Here is a 24,157-nt window from a genome sequence, read left to right as displayed (position 1 = left end):
TGATTATCGGTGTCGAAGTGGGGTCAAAATTAGATTGAATCTAGCGAGTGGCAAGTGATATATTCGATGTGCGAACTAAGCTAATTGTACAATGAAAAATAATGATAATAGAGTATGATGAAAATATCATCTCTGTATGTTCTCTGAAGAAATAAAATTTTCACTGTTAAGTTTTATTGCTTTACATCCTTCTTATTTATTTAAGTGGTAATTAAAGTCTTTAAATGCGTTTTTAACGAAAAATAATCTTCTATATGGTGTTCATACAAGGATAACCTCCGGGCATCTTATCTTTTCCCCTCACATTCGCTATCTTTCTTGTCGTTCTCTTTCTTTCTCTCTTTCTCTTATTTCACCAATAGAATTTTACATCCAAGTCAAAGAACGTGCATCGTCTTTATCGACGACCATAACAATTATCGTCGAACGTTCGCGGCAACGTAATTAGCCGGATTTTTTTCTACGCAACGCGGTTGATTCTCTTTGTTAAACATAAATATGTATAACTAACATGCACACAGATAATTTTATCTGACCAATTCATAAAACGTTATTCCACTTATCGTTAACGGCGATAAAAGTTAAACAACAAGCGAGTCGTTTAAACAAAGTTTCAACGTTTCGTCGTTGGTTGTGTAGTCGCTGTTATTGTCTTTGTTGTGTCGTGTATATATGTGTATACATACGTGGCCTGTGAACTTGCCGTGATTTATAACGAGCTGCCAATTTGCGTTGCTAAAAGTGCATTGTTCCGAGCACCCGCTGAAATTCGTCGCGGTCGACGGACGAAACCGGCCGAATTCTCTTTCTTTCTCTTTCTGTTTTCTTCTCTTTCCTCACCCTCCTTCATCTTCTTTCGAACGAATTAGAATTGAGCCGAGAGACGAGGACCGAATGCGTCGCGTTGGAAAGGTTTCGTTGCAAAGGGGGAGTGGGGTTCGAATCGAATGAGATCAAAGTTTGTCTTCTCTTATTGTGTGGGCTTTTTTTTTTTTAGTTTCTCAGTACGTCATACCATTTATATATATATATATATATAATAATTATAATTTAAATTATGTATTTATATATATAATTATGTGGCCTTACGCGTATGGTGCTCTAGATTACGTAGATGTAATAAGTAGGTAGTTTAGTTTAGACTATTACGTATATTACATGGAATGAAGTAACATTTCAGAGACGCTACGTGAACATAATACTTGAGCTTAATTAAAGAAATGGAAACAAATAAAAAAAGAAAAGAAAAAAAAAAATAAATGAAAAAGAACATGGAGAACGAATCTTTCGCACCCGACGTATAAATCACGAAATATTTCGATTTTTTATTCAATCCTTTTTTTCTTTATCCCTCTTTAATCTTAACTTTGCCGAGAGATCAAAAGAAGGATGTTGCTTTGCTCGTACATATTTAAATACATTCCATGCAACATATAGAATGCACGTAAATATCTATTTATGTATAAAAAGAAAAAAAGAATTAAAGAATCGAAATTATTTTGGAATTTCACGTTTCCCACATATGGTGCCATCTTGGACATAACATATTCTGCTTTTTTCGATACGCATCGCTTACAAGTTTAAATCTTACGACGCGTTTTTTACAACACGCAGCGTGAACAACAAAAACGTAATAACGAAACAAATAAAATACATTATTAACACTGGACCAGGTCATTAGCAACAGACTCACTCTCAATATAATAATAATAATAATAATAATAATAATAATAATAATAATAATAATAATAATAATAATAGTGATAATAATATCAATCGTGTCAATAATAATAATAATAATAATAAGAATAAGAAGAAGAAGAAGAATCATCTAATAATAATAAAATTAATAATATTAATAGTAGCAGTAGTAATAATAATAATAATAATAATAATAATAATAATAATAATAATAATAATAATAATAATAATAATATAATAATAATCGCTATTTATTAATTAGTTAAATATTCCTAAACAACAACAAGACGGTAATGAAAGAACATTTCTTAACGATGTAAGAGTATAGATCGATAAGTGAATTCTCTTTCATACGATAAAATCGCAATTTACGCGCGTTTTCATTCGTTCGAAGAAAGAAGAAGAATCGTTCGTGATTCGTTCGCTTCCATCCTCTCCTACCCCTACCACTAATCCGAACGCGTCGATAAATTAACAAACAACGAAGTACTCTGCTCTTTCGTTAACGCCTTGTCGAGATAACGTTGTTCAATATCGCGTTGTTCAATTATATTCAATAATTATGTACAATTCATCGTTAATCTACTTTATAAAGAAACCTCCTCTCGCCAGTCGCGTAATAAAGCGTCTCTTCCGGTCATAATTTAATTTTTATTTTTCAATTTTTATTTTATCTTTACTTCATTAGCTTTCTTGTTACCTCTTTTTAGTTTCTTCTTCTTTTTTTTCCTCTTTATTTTAACTTTAAACACATCGATATATTTTAAGGATCCCTGTATTATTCCGAATTTGCTTAGCACGTCGCAATCGCATACGACTTCTCGATCTAAAGCATAAAATGAATCTCATTCATTCTGTCTGTCTGCCGTTTCTCTCTTTCTCTCTTTCTCTCTCTCTCTCTCTCTTTCTCTCTCTCTCTCTCTTTCGTTCTTTCTTGTATCACAAGAATACACTCACACTTATACGCGTATGTATATAACACAAGCACAACGAGAACTCTGGAACGCTCGTCGTTAATTAAATTTTTTTACAGACTCGAGCCAAACGGCTGAAAAATCTATTTTTCCAACTGAAATGATCGATCGATATACTCGAAAATAATGATTTCGATTTGATATTCGAGATAATACGTTTCTAGGCGATCGAATCTTATCTTTTTTTTTTAATTTTATATATATATATATATATATTTATTTATTTATTTAATTATTTATTTATTTGTTCCATCGCTTTCAATCGTGTAACATCGAAGAGACGGAAGAAAGATTGGGTTTTACATCTATTATTTATCTGATATATTTAAATATCTTACCGAAGAGATAAAACGTTTTTTTAATTTAGAACGATGGTTCGAAAAAAACAGCCAAGTTGTTAAGGAATTTTCTTTTTAATCTAACAATAAGTCGACAAATATTTATTTATTTTTTTTTTCTTTCATTTATAGGAACGAGTTACATTACGGTGCAAACTATTTACAAAGAGCTTACAGCGCCTAAGCTGCCCACCGTTTCGTTATTGAGTCTTTTTTTATTTAATTTTTATGCCTGATCTTGATTATTACTTACGTATATTTTTTCCATAAATAAGAAAGTATAGAGAAGAAAAAAAGAAGAAGAAAAAGTAAAAACAATTACAAGCTATAAAAACGAGTATTTGTTCATATTTATTATATGTATAAATATCGAGCGTAAAATAGTTTTAAATAAAAATCATTAATTATTAGTAATCTCAAAAAGGAGATAACTTATTTGTACGCGCCAACGTTACAATTGAATTTTCAGATAATCGTTGCTCGCATAAATCGAATTAATCGTTTCGAACGAATTCGATTTAATCGTTAAACGAATCGAATAAATTTCGTTTAGAAAATGTTAAGTCGAGATGCTTAGCGATATTCGAAAATGTCGCGTTTAGACCGAAGAATAATAATTGGCGAAGAAGGTTTCGAGTATTTATAGGCACCTTACATACTAGGAATAGTGACTTCAACGTGCAGATAGAAACTGTTTTCTCCTACCATCGCGTCGAATTCATCGTCGAATGGACACATTCGATAGAAGATTTCGAGAATAAGTAGCGAAGCGGAGAAAAAGTAAATAAGTAAGTACAGGACGATCCGAGAGAGAACAAAAAAAATAATAATACATGTTCGATTATTTATCCGTTTTTTTTTTTATCAATTATCGATTATTAATTCTTTTACAAATACAATTCGTGTTTATTTACGAATCACGTGAAACAGTGTGCAGCCAGACAAGAGGACGAAGATAATTAAGTTTCACTTTTAAAATCGTGATTTCTTTTCTTATGCATTTTTTTCATTATTTTCTTTGTTGTTTTTGTTGTTGTTGTTGTTGTTGTTAAATCATTAATGTCTACCCTTAAACTAGAGTTTCGATTATCTCACCCGCTGAGGTGGGCTCTCATAAGGTACGCAGGATCATTTCGAAATTTCCCATGCGTTTTACCTACGTATATATGAATGTATGTATATTTGTATATACATGACTATACGTGAGAGTCCCTCGGAGCGCGTCCAGTCTTAAATCGGGCGCACGGCACTAAATTCGCAGAAAATTTTGGCTTCCCTTCAACTTCGAATAGTTGCTTTGTGACATAGTAATCGCTTTCACGGAACAAACATGCCTACGAATTTTCTGTCTTCATCAAAATTGAACATTTTCAAAGAAGAAACTTCTGAACATTTGATAAGACAGAAAAGAGATTATTTCGAGGCAAGCTAATCGCGATTAGACGAAAATGTCGAGCTCGCGAATCCTACTGGAAACGAAGCGTCCGATCGGAAGGAAAAGCCTTTTAGAAGTTCTGCTCGCCGTACATCCCGGGAAAACGGACAGCGTGTGCTCCGAGCTCGGCGGGCGAGAACTCGTCCTATGTGGCCAAGTGAGCGAACTGGCCTGGGTGCGGCGCAAATTGGTAAGGGTGTCCGTACGGCGACATGTGGTATGGTACGATGTTCATGCTCGCCATCTTGTGTTCTTTCTTCCACTTCATCCGCCGGTTTTGAAACCAGATCTTGATCTGACGTTCCGTCAGGCAAAGGGCATGGGCAATTTCGATACGACGCCGCCTTGTCAGGTAGCGGTTGAAATGGAACTCCTTTTCCAGCTCTAAAGTTTGATACCTCGTGTAAGATGTCCTTTGTCGTTTCGTTTCGCCATTTGCATTCACCGTGCCTGTAACCAAGAAACAAAAATACATTTTAGAATATGTTAAAAAAGAGGACGCCTTGAAAAATAATAAAAGTGAATTTGACCGAAAAATAATAATTCTTCGTTATTTATTTGTTCTTCTTTATCTTTCGAATGTTAGAATGGATATTCCAGGTTTACGTAAACGGGATGTAATTCGTCTATTAATGTATCTTCGTAAATACGTAATAACTCGGTTTATCTAAATGTAAATTGAATCGTTTACGTTGTTTCCTTGAAGATAATTAAGTATAGTAGAAGAAATAATATAAGACGAGTACAAAAGAATACATATGTAAGTACTGTTTAATTGGGAGTTATCTAATGTATTGTTTTAATCCCCATCGATCAGGAAGAACGTTTTTTATTTACGTATGAAATCATGCGAAAGTCTTTAGAAATACATTCAAGGATATCGTAGAGAGTTTTTTTGGAATTTGTTTGACAAAAGAAAAAAAAGGGAATAAAAAGATCGATACTTTTTACACGGAAGGAAGAAGAAGGGCGAAGGAATAATAAAAAGAACGGAAGCGGAGGATACGCGGACGGAAGCATGACGAGCTCGTTAATTATTTCAACGAGTCGTGGTTAACGTCTTGGCCGGTGCCACTGGATTGCAAACTGGTCACTTGGCAGCTGTTTTACCTATTTGCTTAGCACGCCTCGGCCATAAATAATTTCGCAACGCTATTATTACGATAGTGTACCACGCCTATTGCATTTAACTTATCTTACACGTTTTGATGGAAAAATTTCGAACGATCATTTAAATCGAATACATCCTTTCAGAATGTTACAACTTACACAATAATCATATTAACTTTCTATTTTCTTCTAAGAGTAAAAGTAAGTTCGATTTTTCTTTCAAGAAAAGACTTTAGAAACCCTTCTCACAGCACATAAATAGCCACACTCTAATCCTTGTCTTCTTCGAGAGAGCACAAAAATAATCTAATCCGTGAGATCAGTCGTCTCTACATGAAGACAGAGAGAGAGAGAGAAGGACAGAAGACGAAGTCGGCTGGCTACGGAAGATGATCGTTGCTTAAATAGAAATATTTAATAGAACGATGAAAGAATAGAAAACTCCCAGAAGTAAGCTTATCAACGACGGAAAAAAAAGAACCACAGAAAAATCATGAAACTAGCAGTCGCATAAATCGAACGTGAATATAGGATAATTAGCATATGAACGGTAGGAAACAAGACATCTAACATTTATCTTAACTACAATAAAAACAGAATTGTAGAGCAAGTGCATTAACAAGTATCTACTCGCATATACCAATAGATCTCAATCGAATAATTAAACAGATTCATTAATAAGCTCGCTTGTTACGAGGTAACGGTATTACAGATCCTTCGAGTGTAGAATAAATTTATATGGAGGAGTAGGATATCGCACAAAATGATCTTGAAAATTCGTGGATCGATACACGAATCGACAGCTGGACGATTCGGTTGAGCGGATACGCAGGTGTTTCCTTGATATCGAACAAGGAGGTGTTCGCGAAGACTCGTTTGCGTGGGCGCCTCCTCCTCGCGTCGATGCGGATATGAAAGAGTCGCTTCATTTACAACAATAATGAATACGCTATTAATAGTGAGAGCGAGAATTCTCTCGGGAGAATTGAACGGGTTCTCTACTCCCATGCATTTCTGAGTGCATGCGTGTGGCAGACGACCGCCCCACGACGACTCGTTCTAAGCGCCAGAACGACCTCCGAGTCAAAGTGAGAGAGAAACAAATAGACAGAGAAAGACAGAGAGAGGAAGAGAGAGTGAGAAAGAGAGTATGATGAAGGGAGGGAGGGGATGGATAGAGGGAGAGAGGGGAACGGCATTCATGGCGGTTAAGGGAGCTTTCATACGGTGATCAACGATTAGCCCGAAGCATTTCTCGCTAGCATCCCGCGCTTTTCACGATGAATGGCTAATAGACGAGGATATTCAAGACGATGAACGGACTTTCGAAATCGAAACTAATGTTTATTGGCAAAGATTCCCTGTCAGCGTTTGTCAATAAAAATGTAATGTTTTTTTTCTTTTTTTCAAAAGAAATTTATACAATATTGCGAGTTATTTGATGTTTTGACAATAATAGGATATGAACGACTTTTCGAGATCAAAGCTAATGTTTATTGGCAAAGATGAGTGTAAATATTTGCGAATAGAAAAGTAATGTATTTTTGTTCATATTAAATAAATCTATTTAATATCTTTCTCGTCATTGTAAAATTTGACAATAATTTATATTAAAATCAAAATAAATCTTTATTTTCCAACTAGTATTTCTTATTGATAGATAGTTCTCAATTTGCGATAAATGATTTTAATAGAACGGCGTAAAGTTTTTTAAGCTTATTTTCTCGATAAAACATTTTTGCATGTAATTTCGAAGGGGATGCAAAAGAGAAACTTAAAAATGGAGGAAACGAAAAGAGGAGTGGATATATATATATAGAGAGAGAGAGAGAGAAAGAGAGAAGAAGACAGATAGAGACAGAGCTTTCACAGTGGCTGGTCAATGGGCGCCGAACGAGCTTAATGACCGGTCCCTCGGTTGAGCGTTATCGCTTTCCTCCCGATGTAGCACGTCGCTTGCTCGTACAGTCTGACTTTTTAATAAATAGCGTTCCCGCTTTCTGGGTTGCTCGTTTCGGTGTGCATATCGTTCGTCCGACACACCTACCCGTTTTGTAATAGACAAATGGAATTTCTCTTTCTCGCTCTTTCCTTCTAGTTACGAAAAGAGACGAGTCGTACGTGGCTAACAAAACTGGCACGCGTAACAACGCGTTGGAGGATCCAACATGGCTTCTCTCTCTCTTTCTATCTTTTTTTTTTCTTTCTTTCTTTCTCTTTTTCCTCTCTCTCCTTCGCGATCCAACTCTTATGCTATCTCTCTTTCTCTCTGTCTCGTTTGCCTTTAGATCCTGATGTATCCTTTCCGGTGATTAATTGCCGTCTGTGTCTCGTCGACGTCGATGCACCGAGGATGCACTGAATAGCTTGGATGAAGGTTGCCGAGAGACACTGTAACTTCTCGATCAGGCATGCTGCAAGTAATGTACACCTTTCTATCTTCTTTTATTCTTTCTCTTTCTTTCTATCCCTCTTCCGACGAGCTATATCAAGTTTGTTGGGTGGTAAGTCTTTAAATTGTGAGATTGTTACATACATATAGTAGGTATGTCATTTTTCAATACTTTTTAAACTTTCAATAAGAACGAGTATTCAATCATAATGGATGTGCTTCATCGAGTCAACAACTCTAAGTTTATACGAATGAAATGATTTCAACCATATCTTGTGAAACCGAGAAAGATCTCGAACTATTTCTTATTACACGTGGTCCCAATCTGTTGAAATGTTTTCAAGGAGAGAGAGAGAGAAAATGAGATATTTGACAATCGAAAAAAGTCAACCTCTAACGAAAGAACGCGGGTTATAGGTAAAGGGGTGATCCGTGGAATATCCGGGTCTTCACGAAGTTTTACTAGAAGGGTCGATAGAGGTTAGGCTAGTCGTGTTCTTAGTCGAGCAGCCGGTCTGTCAGTCAGTTGGATCGTTGAGACACGACGGTGACACGTCGAGTACAAGACTTTTCGGGTGCGAATACATGCGAGCTGCGCAAGGAGTTCTATTAAGAGCAAGCCACGAAAACGCTAGACGACAGGAGGTGACATCGAGACGGCTGACACGACATGGACCTGCGCTTAACACGTTTCTCTCTCTCTCTCTCTTTTTTCCTTCGTTCACCTTACCCTTCTTATATCTCCTCTCTGTCCTCTTTCTTCAGCATTGCGACAGATGCTAAACATTTTTACTCGGCTTGCCTTTAAAACTTTTTACACGTCTAAACGTGATTTTTAATGGACTCGATATAATTCGGGCGATCTAGAAAGATTGAATTTCATTAAACATCTTATCCATCTTTCTTTTTATAAATTTTAATAAACACGATGAAGTTAACTTTTTTTTGAACTTCTATATGAATCTTTGCTTTCTCTAAACATCCTACGTGTAGGGTGCATGCATGTTTTATATATATATATATTCTATTTGGAGTCCAGCTGAACATTAAGAGATCGTTAAGATGAAAATTCACCGAGTAGAAAAATGATTTATACTATTACCCTGGTTACAAAAGGAAGAAGAGGATCTCACGCTCGAAGACTATCGCGCTCTCGCATTCCGGGAGTAGAACACATTTCTGTATACACGAGTCTGCGTTGTGTTTGTTAGACATCAGTATGTTTGTCCGGAGAGCAATTTCTACGAAGGTATAGATATATATATAAGAAACCACTAACCACCCCTAACCCTTGCTACATATCTGAACTGTTATCTGATACGAGGCCAAGCATAGGCTCTATCTAACCTTTTCATCTACGCGATCGACCGAAGCATTCCAAAGGGAGCAACGTGCTTGTTCAAAATTTTGCGGGCTAATGACAGCTTACGGAATACGAAACTTAGCAACAATTTTATTCGACTTATTGCGTCTATAAAAAAAATCTCCACTTCTACTCGTGTTGGCTTTTATTTTTCGTCTTTTTAATACAAATGAATCCAACGAAACTATCGCGTTAATAATTCCATCCTTTTCCCACAAAGATAGACGGCAGGAAATTTCGATTCGACTTAAAGGTAATAAATCAATCTCACTCGTTCTTGGTTGTATAAAAAAAAAAAGACAGAAAGAAACTAAAAAAAAACATATAAAGAGACAGTGAAAGGGAGAGAGAGAGAGAGAGAGAAAGAACGATAGAGGGTCGATAAATCGGAGATAATTAATTATGCGAATTCGAACGTCTCGGTCGGAATATCGGCGGGCTAAGTTCCGGACTGGCACGGTTGGTCCTGGGACATCGAAATTCAACGTCGCGTCGTCGCACGGATGTTGGATCGATAAGAGAGACCGAGAACGATCTTTCATTCCAAACGATAATCGTCCTAAGAACCATTAGGTTTTACGAGGAGCGAGAATGATAAAAAGTCATCGACAGGACATATCGGTGTAAAGACGATGTAAATCGTAAACTTATCCGATATCCACGAGAGAGAGAGAGAGAGGAAGAGAGAGAAAAAAAGAGGGAACGATCTGACGTCACGAAGAAACATCTTTCGAGGCTTGGTGCTCTTGAGTCGCTCGAATCCAAGCTTCATTGACACTGCCGACAAAAGAAGTCGAGAGGTTCATAAATAACTCGGCCAGTTTACCAGGGCCATTATGCAATTATGATTGCATCTCCATAGCCTAGGTGGTCCATTCCTTCGAGATCTCGCGTCCACCTCCGTCAGATAGCGCCTCGAAGAACTTGTCGTTACATCAGATCCGAATATATGTATTACTATATACACGAACGATCTTCCTTTCGTATTGCTCTCTTTCCCTCTCTCTCTCTCTCTCTCTTTTTTCTCTCTCTCCTAGATTCGATCTAATACGTTTATCAATGGAATTACGATAAACCATCATCGTTATTCTCGCCATCTCGTTTCGAGCGACTTTGTTGATCTCTCTGATCTTCTTCCTAAGATTATTCATTTTTTTGTAAGAAAGAATTTACTCTCTGAATAACTGAGTACGCAGATATCTCAGATGCATAATGCGATCTATTAGTCATTGAACATTTGCTCTTCATAAGGAACAAGTGTACGTATTGTATTGCAACATGTTACATCGAATGAGAATATTTTTTCATATTTTATCAATCTATGTTAATAATAAAAATGTACTTTTATTTTTATTAATCCTTTATTTACTATTAATGATAGAAATTAACGCTTGTTAAGGGCCGATTCAGTTGAATGCGAACTCGTCACCAGTACTGGTTCGGTTAAGTCAAAATCGCAAATTTGGACGGTAGAAACAATGTTTTTATTTTAATTGTATAGTATTCTCTTAGTGAATATATCTGATACTTCATTACAATATTTTATTTGTTAGTTGTGTTCCAAAAAAAAAGTAAAGTAAAAGAAAAAAGTAAAAAGTAAAAAAAAAGTAAGAAAGTAAAAAGACTACCGGTCGATAAAAACTTTAAAAATTATAACACCTTTGTATAGATACTATACAAAGGTGTTATAATTATAAATTGGTTTTAAACGTTAAATGTTCAAAATATATTCAAATGTAAACTGTTGACAATTTTTCATTGTTCTTAGCGAAAATCTAAAGAAAAAGAGAGAGAAAGAGAAAGAGAAAGATGTCTAACGCGATGATTTGGCTAAGAGCCAAAATTCTAGACTGATATCGCCCACAAACTTTCGCCAAAATGTTGAGCGAAGGAGTGTCCGCGAGAATCAGTCTATGAGCAATTTAAATTTACCTAGGCGTGTTTTGCGTCACTCGGCCACCGTCCGGCCACCGTGATTTGTGATCTTTCCGTAGTTTCGCAGCTGCCCCCAGCCGATCGTGGGCCAAAGATCGCAAGCGAAACCAACGACCTGTCGACATTCCACAACGAGGACGAAACGCCTTCTATTCCTCCCTCTCCTTCCTCTATTCCTCTTCCCACTCTTTCTCCTTCCAATTCGCGATCCACCTGTTGTCAAGACGTCCACAAAATCTTTTGGATCTGTCGTCTTTGAGATCGAGAAGCTAGTATTCTATTTCCACGCGCTAAACACAATTAAACACTCAAAGTCCCTAACTTAAAGTCTTGTATGATACTTTCTTTATTTTTCATAAGTTTACGTTACTTATTTTTCGACCTATTCTCAATATAATATGCATATTAATATAAGATTATTTTTATCCACGCTCTTTATTCCAATTTATGTTTACAGTATCCATGATAAAAGGGAAAACTCGTTTTGTGTACATAAATAATATTTCAAAGATCAGGCTTAGCGAGATAAATCGAATTAGGTCATCGGAACGGGAGGGCTTCTTACTGCTAACACATTCAACTTGGTTAAACGAGTATGTTGAGTAAGGATATATATACATATATGTATGTATAAGTGTGCATCGGACAGTTATAAATAGATTGAAAAACTATTGCTTTTCAATCTGAATGGCACGGCAAGCAGTGTTCTCGCGAAGGGTGTGTTTCGAAAGTGAGAAGTGGAGGGGTGAGAAGGTTTGCCGAGGGTGTAGGAGAACGAAGCGTGGAAAGACGAAGAAAGACGAGGAGGTGAAGGAAGAGAAAGAGGGTAAAATGGGTTTGGAAGAGGGAAAGAGGAACGGATTCTCTCTCGACGAAGCTTTTATACTAAAGTTTGGTGAGCACCCGCCGGTGGTCGCCTCGCGAATCATTTGTTATCTTCCACGAGAAAGCTCTCTGACGCAAATAGGTTTGTTTCTGGCCCCTTTAAACGCTTCACAATAATCCACGCGTACCCAAATTCAATTAACGCCTTGTCTTCTCTCTCTCTCTCTCTCTTCTTTCTCTCTTTGCCTTTCTTTCTCTTCCTTGATGTCCGTTCACTTTGTACGTCTTGACGTACGCGTACCATACCACAGAGTCATCATTTTATCTCTTTCTTTTTATTTCTTTTTTTCTTACTTATTGTAAAGAAACGTACAAACTGGCGAAATGTCCATAGATTATCTTTAGTTTTTTATCATGATAATGTTCGAAGAATGTTTATTACAACGTTGAGTAACCATTACTAATACATCAATTCATGTATTTGCACAATTATTATTAATTATAGAAATTATTCAATCTGAAAGTAAGATTCGAGTAAATAAATGTAAAGAATATAATATTATCAAAAAAAAGAAAAAGAAGAAAAGAAAAGAAAAGAAAAAACCTAGTATTATCGATATTCCGATAGAAACACGTTCGCGTGCAAAAGAAAATACGGTCGATCGTTTCTCATCGGCGACATCGCGAAGAATGAGAACACGGCGGCCAGGCAATCACCGTTTATAAACAAAGTACAAAAACAATTCGTTATCACCGATATAGTTTTCTTGCTTTATGAAAGAGAGTCTTATTATCCTCGTTCTCTCCTCCGATGTTGTTTCTCGTGTCTTCTCTCTCAATCTCCCTTTCTCTTTCTTTCGTATCGAATCCAAACGCACGTGTGTACACAGTTTGTGTACGTAAGAAACTGTCCTGCTTAGCGAGGGGATTACTTTATACGAGAAGAAGGGTGAGAGTGTATATGTATATATATATATATATATATACATATTAACAAAAAAATACAGTAAGAAAGGAAAAAAGAGAAAAAGAAAAAAGAGAGATATAAAAGAGTATATGTTATATAGAAAGAGAAAAGACGTTTCGCGTGGAAGGAACGGGCCCTTCCTTAGGAGAAGAATCGAGGAAGAATGGGAGATAGAGGATACGCGTCTCCATCCATCAGACTGCGGTCCGATCGGTCGACACACGCGCGACTCCCAACCTCCGAATGCATTATCTTTTCCTCGACGTTACTCTCTCGACGTTACTGCGAGTTCCAACGACGAGAAGACTCCGATCTTTTGCGTAACCTCCACCTCCTCCCTGCTATTCTCTTCTCTTCGACGATCGAACGTCGATCCATCGAGTTGTTCGCGAAGCTCGCGAAAACTGCGGGGTTTCGATGTGGGTGATCGGGATCGTTCGATCTTCCGATCGGATCAAAGTTTCTCTACCTTCTCTTGGTAAATTATATACATGAATCGATGAACGGGAACGATCAACTTTTTCAATCGTTTCAAATCAAATTAAATTTTATTTCTCATGAGATCGAATGCATAGAAAATTTATTTGAATCATTTTTCGATTCAAACCAAAATTGATTTCTATAAAGAAATATACATTATCTTGCCAATTTTTTTGATTTAAAAATATTTTATTTGAATATAATAATATATGTATTTATATATATATAAGTAGAGATATATTTAAAAGACGAAATATGTTCGATCAGTTACGGTAACGTTACGCAATAATTCTTAGCTGTTGTCGACGATACGCGTGGCTTTCTCTCTCGAGGCTGACAACGAACGCCAGCACCCACGAAACGTATGAACGAAAATTATATACGCTCTTACATTCCTGAGTTTGCCCTCGATAGGAATAAATCGATTTACGCTTGGCTCGTACACACACACACACACACACAGACATACACAAATATATATAGGGATACACACGTAAAACATGCACACGATCGTTTTTGTTCGACCTTAGGCAGAGACTCGCATCGGCGCGTCGCACAGCGCTACGCGCACTCTACTCTCAACGAGAAAGAGAGAAAAAGAAAGAGAAACATGTAGAGAGTCGCAGCTGACTGTATTGTTCCCACTGAAGGTAAGTCATTAATTTTCCCTCAGCAAGAATGCTTCCCGTGACGCGCGCCTCTACGTCTCTCTACGCGTGTGCGCGTTCCTACGAACGCGTCGAACGCGCGCTTGCTTTCTTCTTCTTCTTCTTTCTCGATTAATACCACAAATTTTCCTTTATTCTTCTTTTCTTACTTTCCCTCGACACACCCTGTAATTTCAGCCACATTTATTCACCATATCACGAATCTCTTAATAATCGTAAACGAAATTAATTAATCAAATCTCTTGAAAAGAATCAACAAATATCTAAGAATTAATATCTACACAAAAAAGAATTTTAATTCAATTAAAAATGATTGACAATTATATACTACGATTATTACTCGAATTATTTTCTACAAACAAATTTATTTTTTCTTATTTATCAACATGCTGTTTGATTGATATTTCAAAATTGTGAAAAAATAGTGAAATTTCAAGTGATCCATTCTATACATAGACATTTAGTTGATTTGTTAGCTAATATAAAACATAACGAATGTCACCAAAGAGAACGGTCTTCCTAAGGATCAATCGTGATCACATAACATCCGACGTAGCATCTGTTCCCTATTTGACGGCGTGTTCGCGAAACGTGGGAGCATAAATCTCATCGGAAAGGGGCGTCTCTTTCCGGACACCACCCGAACTTGGTGTCCCAAATTCTCTCTCTCTTTCTTTCTCTTTTTCTCTAGCAGGATGTCCTATGAATCATGCAGTATCTATGTTTTAGCTTGGGTTGTTCCTCTTAGGAGGCTGTCCGATTTGATCGTCCATGGCGTTCGTCCTGGTTACTCTGACTCGCCGCCAAGCCGGTGGCGAGTCTCTCAGAAGCTGCGATGGTACCTAAGCCTCGCACCAACATTTATTTATGGTTCGGGGTTGCTAGGGTGTAAACGGGATCGTCGGAACACCGTCGGAACACGCTTCTTTCGCAGAGGACGGATACTACCTACGGAATGAAGTCTTCCTCGTACTACTAGTTTTCGTGAACCCTCTTTTCACTCTACTTTAAGAATAAGAATATTTTAAGGATAAATCGAGTACTGTTGCTTTAACTTTAAATCTTTCGTTAAATCTTATTAATTGATGATATATTCATTACAAATTAATAATAGTATTTATCGATCGGTTGTTTCATATAATTTCGAATGAGAAAATTATCTTTGATTTATTCTAATGGAAAATAAATGATTTAGAGTCCCGTGTCGATATACAACAAAAAATTCTATGCATTAACGTCGATAAATTATTAATAGAATTTATCGAGATGACGACCGATGATAGTAATGGTTGATTTTATTCATTGATCAATCGGATCTATCATTATGATTGATTATTGCTCTTCGTTAGAAATTAAGAAACAATCTGTGATTTATACTTTCTTCCTATTAAAGTCGATCTTACAAAGTTCTTATTGTTAGAGTTTGTTGAATCTTATAATTATTACTACGTCGTTCTATCAAATGAATCGAATTTAAAGTTCGTAAGAAAAGAAAATAGATTAGTCGGAAGCTATCGGGAAGACGTTTTTAAAGTTGTCACGCGAACTTAGACTTTTAAAATAGCGTGATTGTTACGATAATAGGCTACCGAAAATCGAACTAACGTGGAATGAAGTGCATAGGAAACGATTTCCTCGAAAAAAAGAAATCGTGAATGTACAGTAACGTTTACACTTATAAACACATACGGGGACAACGAGTGACAGGCTTGGTAATGAATAATGTAAACCATTTTGAGAAACTAGACCATTCACTTGATGTATATCGACAAAAATTAACATTTCTATATCGAACGCATGGAAAATCAGTAGACAGTATCGCTTATGTGGTGGTCTTGTTGGTATAAGCACGCGTCAACTTGAAAATGTGGTAGTCGTAAATATGTTAAGTTATAGACAGGACTGACGTGTGCCACTGCAACGATGATCTTATCATTGATTTTCCTTCTGTCATTGGTGACTTTAATAATCGGCACATTTGTATTTCTTTGTACTTTATATAACACAAAATAGTACAACAAATTAATTCAATATATTCTAACTCGGGAGAACACGATGTGAGAAAAATTCAAATCTTCATCTTCCATCATGGTTAACGTCTAATTTTCTGAATACCCCCGTTGAGACGATAAAAGAAGCTGATATTCGATCTTGAAAAGAAAAACGACACGCGTCCGAAGTCGGCACGCGCTGCTCCGGATCACGTTATTATAAATTGTAAATTGTTTTTACATACTAAAGAAAATAATCAAATTAAAGAAAGTTGTTTTTTTTCTTCTTATAATCAACATTATCTTTAAACACATATCATAATTTATTTCATATATTTCCAAAGCCTTAACAAACAAACAATCCTATTATAATTCATCAATTATATTTAATTTCATTAAGTTAACGCTTAATTTTTAAACGATGCATTATGATAAAATACAGAATAATACGCGTTTCTTTCAGTTTAACTGGCATGTAAAGAGTTCTCTAATCTCAAGAAGCGAACGATCCTATGTACACGCGACTTATTTATCTTTGAAAATCGAGATGTCCCGACGACGATGATTCTCGCACGATTCTTGAATTACACAGGCTGGAAATAATCGTCCGTCGTGGAACACGAGCGGCGCTATTAATAAACGTCGATGGATCTTCGGGAGAAGTATCAAACGGCTCGACTGGTACTTGGCATTGCGGCGTGCACGATGCTAATGCTCCGTCTTGCCGCGTAGTTGAAATATCATCTTATCTTATCGTCCACGGCCATTCTCCTCCATCGCCGGGCCTATCCTTTTATATTAATTCTATTACACTTCCTTTTATTATAACTCAGACTAAAGAAGATAACGATACATGTATACGCGTGGACATAGAAAATATCGTTATAAGTAAAAAAAAAAACAAAGATTTTCTTCCTATTATCTTCCCTATTTCTCCTTTTTCATAATAATAATAATAATAATAACGTTCAAATCGAGTTATTAATTTTTTGATACCTACTAAATAAAAGTACAAAAAAAAGGACATTCAAACGTACACACATGTTAGAAGATCGTAAAATTTTCTAGATCGCTTTTCATGGTTGGTGCTTCAGAAAAGCATCACGCCACGAACAAGAACGCAATGCCTTTAGAGAGAAAAGAAGAATTGAGTTTTAGGGATAGATTCTATAAATCGGCTCGGCAAAAAGACACATTCGTCGGTAATCATTGTATTCCTTAACGTTATGTTGCGTGAAAACCACTGAAAGAGAGAGGATGATAGAAAGTTCTATTTCTCTTTCACCTTCTCGTTCTTGTATTGAAGAGAGGAAGGAAGAATCAACTATAGAGGACGGGTACCTCCCCCCGATTCGCAGGCAGCTCGTAAATTTTCGGCCGAAGGAAATCTTCGTTGGAGAGGGTTCGTCTGGCAAAAGGGCGACTGCAGGAGCATAAGGATCAAGGATCCCTGTGGCGCCCGGGCCACGCAGCAACAGGCGGCCCACTTCGCTCCCGGCACACATCCATTACCCCATCGGCTTATCCGGTTTACACCATGACCGCCCCCTCCAGTGATCTCGCTCGCGTACGCGCTCGCGAACAAGCTCTATGAAAATTTATATCCTAATAAACGATTTGTACGCTACTTCAACTTGATTCCTCGTTAGTCTTTGCGATTACATTATCATACACTTAGCTATTCTAAATATTTAAATAGTACTTTTTCATAACATTAAATTCTTCAGTTAAATAAATCTTCCTTTAACGTCGGCTTATGAGTATATTTTTTATTTATGTGAGATTGTAAAACATTCTTTAAAAGCATATGTCGTTAATCTTTAAAGAGCAAATCTTATAAAAATGTTACTAATTAATGTTGATTTCATAATTATTGACAAATGACATTAATAAATTTACTTTTAATGTCATTCTTTAAACTTTAGAGATGAATTTATAGAAGATAAGTAATAAATGATTGCTTCATTGAATGATTGTAGAATAATACAATTATTTGTACAAACTATTTTTTTTTTATTATAATAAATGTTGTCTACATTTAGATGGATACGAATAAGGAAAATAAAAGTGCGAAGAAAATTGACAAAGATAAATTGGGAGCTGATCTGTATGTAGCTCGTGCAGCATGGTAAGCGTTATGATAATCATCGCAGTACCTAATTATCGCGAAGCGAATAATCGTGTAATTATTTTCTTCTTCAGTGAATGATCGGTTAACACACCGATAAGCGGAAAGAGAAAGAGAGAGATGTGAAGCAAAGGGAGGTAGCAAACCCATTTCGAAGGGGCTGCCAATAGCGGATGGGTAAGCGGAAGGTGGCTTTGCTCGTGGAAGGCATAATTATAGGTCGATCATTTTGCCATAAATATAAGCCATGCAAAGGACTCCGACGTAAACCGATCTTAGTTCCGACCAATCTCGATGCGAGCTAATTATTGAAATATTCTTTTTTTTCATATATATTTTTATTTTTATTTTCATTCTTTGTCAATCGTCATTTTAATAAATTTCTCGATTGTTTTAATGAATATTTTATAACGTCAAAAATATAACTCATCAATTGTTTTTATGAATTAGTTGAAATAAATTGATAATTCTAATTGTAAGTGATATTCATCCTAATTTGAAATAATCATCATAATATGAATAACGTGAAAAGATTGATAAAGAAAAATAGTCGATGACATAAAAACACGCACGTATCAATTCACTCGATTCCAAGATATACCATTGCTTACTATAGATTCGTTTATTCAAAGGTTGAAGCGATAAACGGAAGGTAGACTTCGCCATGAATGGCATAATTGCGGGTCGATCGTTTCGCCATAAATAAGGCCGCTCGATGGCCCTCGAGGAAAGGCCAAGTTCCGTTGGATCTCCGATCGGAATCAAGGGTAACCACTAACGCGATTCCCAAGATACAAATTCGTCTACCATTTGGTATTAGAACGATTCTCGATTGAATGGAAATAATTTGTAAATAGAAATAAATGTCCAAAATTGATATACGTTCATTACAAATATGAAATTTTTCATTAAATATAAATATAAATATGAAACATACAAAATATTTTATCTAATTTTTCTACAATACGCGGGATAATTTAGCAGATTTGTTCTTTTTGTTGATGGTATTCGATAAAGCAGATAAAAATGATCACGTTCATGATCACGCCTATAACAAGTTCAAGTGCGTTAATATGAAGAAAATGTTCTCAATTGCGGTGGTACAGCCAGCAGGCATTTTCGCTTCGTTTGTTTATTCAAATTTGATGCTTAAACGTTTATACATCAGCACCGATCTTCAAAGCGCTTCGCGACGGCTGGACGGACTCCTAAACGGAACATCTACGTGTTGTTGAACACTATCCTTAACGGCGAGCTTTGACGAATCAATTATTTCCCCTCGATGCGTATCCGGATTGCTTATTTTTGTTCGTCCCACTTCGTATATTTGTAACGTCGCTTTTGTTCGAGTCCTTCGTTCTCTATTGCTTAACACGCGTGTGCTATTCGAGGATCGTGAATACGAAAATATATCGAAAAATAACTGTAAGATTTTATATTTCTATTATTTTCGTCTATCGATTCTATTATTGAAATTTTCTTACCTTTTGAAAGTATTTCTAAAAATCTTCTCGAATCTTAGTGACTTGGAAATGAATTAACTTTTAAATCATCAAACTCTGCAAGGTGAACCTTTCTCGGTTATCGAAAGTTAGAATCTTCTTTGTTGAAACTATTTCAAATATTTTCGAAAATCTAGTTGACTTCAAAATGACAAATTAACTCTTTAATCATAGAATTCTACAATGTAAACCCCTCTCAGCAAGATAAAGGATACAAAATAGACATTTAGGCTTTGAACTATGAAAAGAAAAGGTTTAGACTAATAAAACGACCTTGAGTTCCTTTCCATTGTCAGCAAATTTAGAAATGAATGAAAAGGGTAACATTTAACTTTAGTCCAACAGGCAGTCAAAAAGGATATAGAAGAGAATAAGAATGGAAGGAACAGCATGCGTTTAGAAAAAGAGATTCGCAGGCATGTCTGAAAATCGTCGAGGCATAACGTAATTGCTTTTAAACGCGTAGTTGAGCTTTGAAAACGGCCACGGTTTTACGCAATTCTTTCGAAACTCGTTAAAATAGTTAACTCGGAGATAGTAGAAAAAAAAAAGAGAAGAGAGAGGGATACAAGAGTCTAATTACTTTTAAAATCATACTTTTATACCTTTTTAATCATCAAAGAGAGAAAATAAAGCATACTTATATTTCATAGGATAAGTAATACGAGTTACTGGTAAGCGAATTGAGTTATCAAGTACATAATTACTGTTATTTAGATAACTTCAAATTTAATGACAACCATATCCTATACTTAATTTCTATAATTACAAATTGAATTTATGTTCTGAGTGAAAGAACGAAAAAGCTATCGATCGTTTTATACTTATACTAGATCATTACTTATAAATGATCGTTCCCTTTGATTATTTCTTGTCTCCATTGTTAGTAATATAACGGTGAAGTAATATTACAAACACCTAAACGCCTGATCTCTTCGAGCATTAAATCGTCTTCCAAAAACGAGTTCTCATGAAATCATTAACTTCATTCAAATCGATTGAAGCGTTAATAATTATCTAACGATAATAACATTGAACAATTCCGTTAGATCAATCTCCTTTCTAAAATTTCTCAAAATATCCATGAAAAAATAATTAATTTGCAAAAAAAAAAAGATGAAAAAGGAACAGTACAAAATATTAAAGAGAATCAAATAAAAGAAAGAAAAGTATTTGTGTACGTATGTATTTATATTGTCGAGCGAGGCCAGAGAGCTCGCGAGAGATCAGAAACCTTTGCTTTTCGTGGCCCGTTTGGGGGCCGAATCGAAGAGAGGCCGAGGTTTTCGTCGAAGCTCTAAGCCTTGTCTTGAGATGAAGAGAGAGAAAGTAAGAAAGAAAGAAGGAAAGAGTGAGATATATATATATATATATAGAGAGAGAGAGAGAGAAAGAGAGAGAAGAAGGAAAGGGCCCCCCCGCGCCTTACAATGCAGTCTGATTTATGGCCCGGGCGCACATACATAGAGTTACACACGATATCATAATACCATTAATTCTTCGTCAAATTCCCCGCTGACTGAATCATACTGGCCGCGCAGTAAATCACGCGGGCGACTAATGTGAGCGCGACCAGCGCGCTGTCTTATCTTCTTTGAACCGCGGGGGCAGGTGGATCCCGTCTTGGCCCCGTTGAATTACTCTTACCCCTTCGACCCCTTCTTCTCATTCTTTTTCTTTCTCTCTCTCTCTCTCTCTCTCTCTCTCATCCTTTTTTTCTTTCTTTCTTTTTCATACATATGGAACGACAATAATTCTTTATCCCAGACTCATCCCGTTAACTTTCCTCGATTTACACGGATTTACGCAACACTCCAAATTCTCAACACAATGTTCCATCACAACATGACAATTCTAATGCCATTTTATTACTTCATCGGGTTCTTAAGAAGACTAATTTTCTTTCTCAACGCTTTTCAAATGATAGATAAGTTTGCGTATTATTATAGATCATTGTTCTTTTTATTCGATCAATTTGTTTTGAACTTTGAAAAATTTGTTTAGGATATGCAATGTTATTTAACTAATATAACGATATATATTTGATTTATTTCTTTTTTTGTTATAAAATATCGTTTATTAGAAATAATACCGTCGGAATAAGCCTCTTGATCTTTTATATTTTCGAATAAATTTAGTATCGCGTTAGATATCATTGAGAGGAAAGAAACATTCACCGTTCGTTGCGTGAACGTTTCGAGTAAGATTTACCAGATTTTCATGGCGATTAGGCTAACAGCTAAATACCGATAGATCCATCGTTCATGCAAATGATGTTGGAAATGCTGTAGGAAGAATTTTTTTCTTTTTAATTTTTTTTTTTTTCTAATATTTTTTTACATGTATATTTGCTTTACGGCACATTATCGCTAACTGTCATACTACTGACAACATCACAAATCATATGTTCTCGCTCATGGTTTTTATTTTTTTATATTTTTCTTTTCTTTTTTTTTTTAGTTTTTGCTTAGCGCGTTTACATACTATTACCATCGAGAAGCAGTAAGATTTATTGGCTAGTGGGTGGAAAATACTCTATGACGCTTTCGGAAATAGTTTCCTTCGACGCGAAGTCGATATCGATTGAAAAACTCTAAGAAAAGTCTAATTTTCTTATTTTCTATTTTTCGATTTTTTCTCTTTCTCTTTCTTCTATGTTCCTTACAAACGCGATATTTAAATTTTCATTACTTACGAAGACTATACTTGATCTTCATACGTAAATTGTGTTTAATGGTTGTATCATTAAATTTTATTGGATATTAGTAATCGAATCATTTAAGCGCAGAAACGTGAAATTCTTACTTAAAGATTTTCTATATCGGTTAATATTTGGATATTTTTTTGATAAATCTTCAGGTGCCTTCATATCGAGGATAGCATCGTTTACCTTTTTGCTATACAGGTTTTGCTACTCTCAGATCCTGTTAGCAGTCCCAATAAGTGCAGGTACTATAGGCGTATCGCGTAATTGCTGATCCGTTGCTACCAGTTAAGATACCATAATCGCGCTTAAGATCGATGGATCGGGCAAGGATTCATTATATATGATAGATCAGACTGCGTTTGCTTTTGACGCCTCGTTCACTCGAAGCTAGAAAGTCTCGAGGATTATAAGAAAAGTAAATAGACTTACTCTGTCCGATGTGAACCCTTTTCATCCAAGGATAAATCTGGGGTGGATTGCTACCAGAAGGGTTCACCTTGTTCGACGAATTATTCCCAGTGCTAGAGGTGCTCGAGGTTGAGGATGCTGGGGAAGAAGCTGAGGATGCTGTCGTAAGTGTTGAATTTCCATCGGCAACGTTTCTCGGCGTTCCACTTGGAGGTGAAGCCGCGGATGCTGCCGCGACGGAGGACCTCGATGAGGTTCCTGGTGGTGAGGTCAGACCGGACGCGGATTTGCTCGTACAAGGTGCAACCAAGGGCGTCGGACTGTTTCTCGAGGTGGAAGTTGAGAGGTCCTGAGGCGATGCTACTCCGGTGGAGGAGGTCGAGTCGGCGTACTTGCAGCTCGATGTTGAAGGCGCAGAAGGCGCGTTAGCGGCTTGGAGCAAGGGGGTTGTTGGATCCTGATGAAGCTGTGCCTGCTGTTGTGTCTGGGGATGATGCTGTTGGGGATGATGCTGAGATGGTGGCTGATGCATGCTGTGTTGTGCCGAAGTGGCTGTCGCATTCAACCTCGGTTGTGGCTGAAGTTGCGTGTAGTCTATCATGCCGGATGGTGCTGTGTGTTGCATTCCGGATGCAGGAGTTGCATACGGATGTTGTGGATAATGTTGCTGCGGGGAGTAACATGGTGTCGGATAACTCGTCGCCGCAGCATTCGGATTGTAATAATCTGCACCAGCTGGCGATGCCGCTTGCATTGGTTCTCCAGGTGAATTCGGCGTAGGCCTTTGCTGTTGAGGCTGTTGGCCTGCGTAACATGACGCGAGCGAATTAACGAACTGATACGAGCTCATCGTTCGCGACTCTCTTCGTCCTTCTTCGACGTCACTAAACTGATCTCTTCGCACGTCCCAATATAAACGACATTCACGATTCGCACAAACCGTTAGATTTTTTAGTTTTAGCTTGTCTTTTACCTTTAAAAAAAAAACCTTTTTAGATGAAAATGATTTTCTTCATTGTTCACCTTTCTCTCACGTAATCACCGTTTTATACGCTATGAAACGTCACAACGTGCCAGCCTCTGTTTACAAGGATCACGTGGGCCTTCCCCAATAAAACTGTCTTCTTCTTTACGACTTTTCTCCGTCCTTCTCTCTCTTTCTGTCTATCTTTTTCTTTCTCCCTGGAACCTGCCTACCTAGAGAGAGCTCGGGGTTCCAGTCGGTGGTAGCAC

General features: G+C 36.6%; 1 protein-coding gene across 1 annotated transcript; it reads right to left on the bottom strand.

The window, feature by feature from the left end:
* Window positions 1-3,886: 3,886 nt before the first annotated feature.
* Window positions 3,887-23,774, bottom strand: LOC122516619 (homeotic protein Sex combs reduced-like). Its single transcript, XM_043634578.1, has 2 exons — window positions 22,946-23,774; window positions 3,887-4,898 (listed from the first exon to the last, which is right to left on the bottom strand). Exons 1-2 carry the CDS (start codon window positions 23,772-23,774, stop codon window positions 4,594-4,596), a joined length of 1,134 nt encoding a protein of 377 aa, XP_043490513.1. The 3' UTR covers window positions 3,887-4,593.
* Between the last annotated feature and the right edge of the window lie 383 nt (window positions 23,775-24,157).

The sequence above is a fragment of the Polistes fuscatus genome, unplaced genomic scaffold, assembly GCF_010416935.1.
Source record: "Polistes fuscatus isolate 324 unplaced genomic scaffold, CU_Pfus_HIC Scaffold2, whole genome shotgun sequence".
Classification (NCBI taxonomy): domain Eukaryota; kingdom Metazoa; phylum Arthropoda; class Insecta; order Hymenoptera; family Vespidae; genus Polistes; species Polistes fuscatus.
The sequence above is the reverse complement of the archived record's forward strand: the minus strand, read 5'-3'. Positions and strand labels throughout refer to the sequence as shown.

Excerpts from the sequence above, each read along its gene's own strand:
- LOC122516619 (XM_043634578.1), bottom strand. The coding sequence starts at position 23,774 with ATGAGCTCGTATCAGTTCGTTAATTCGCTCGCGTCATGTTACGCAGGC. Across the intron at positions 4,899-22,945 it reads AAGGGTTCACATCGGACAGA|GCACGGTGAATGCAAATGGC; the intron begins GTAAGTCTATTT and ends TCTTGGTTACAG.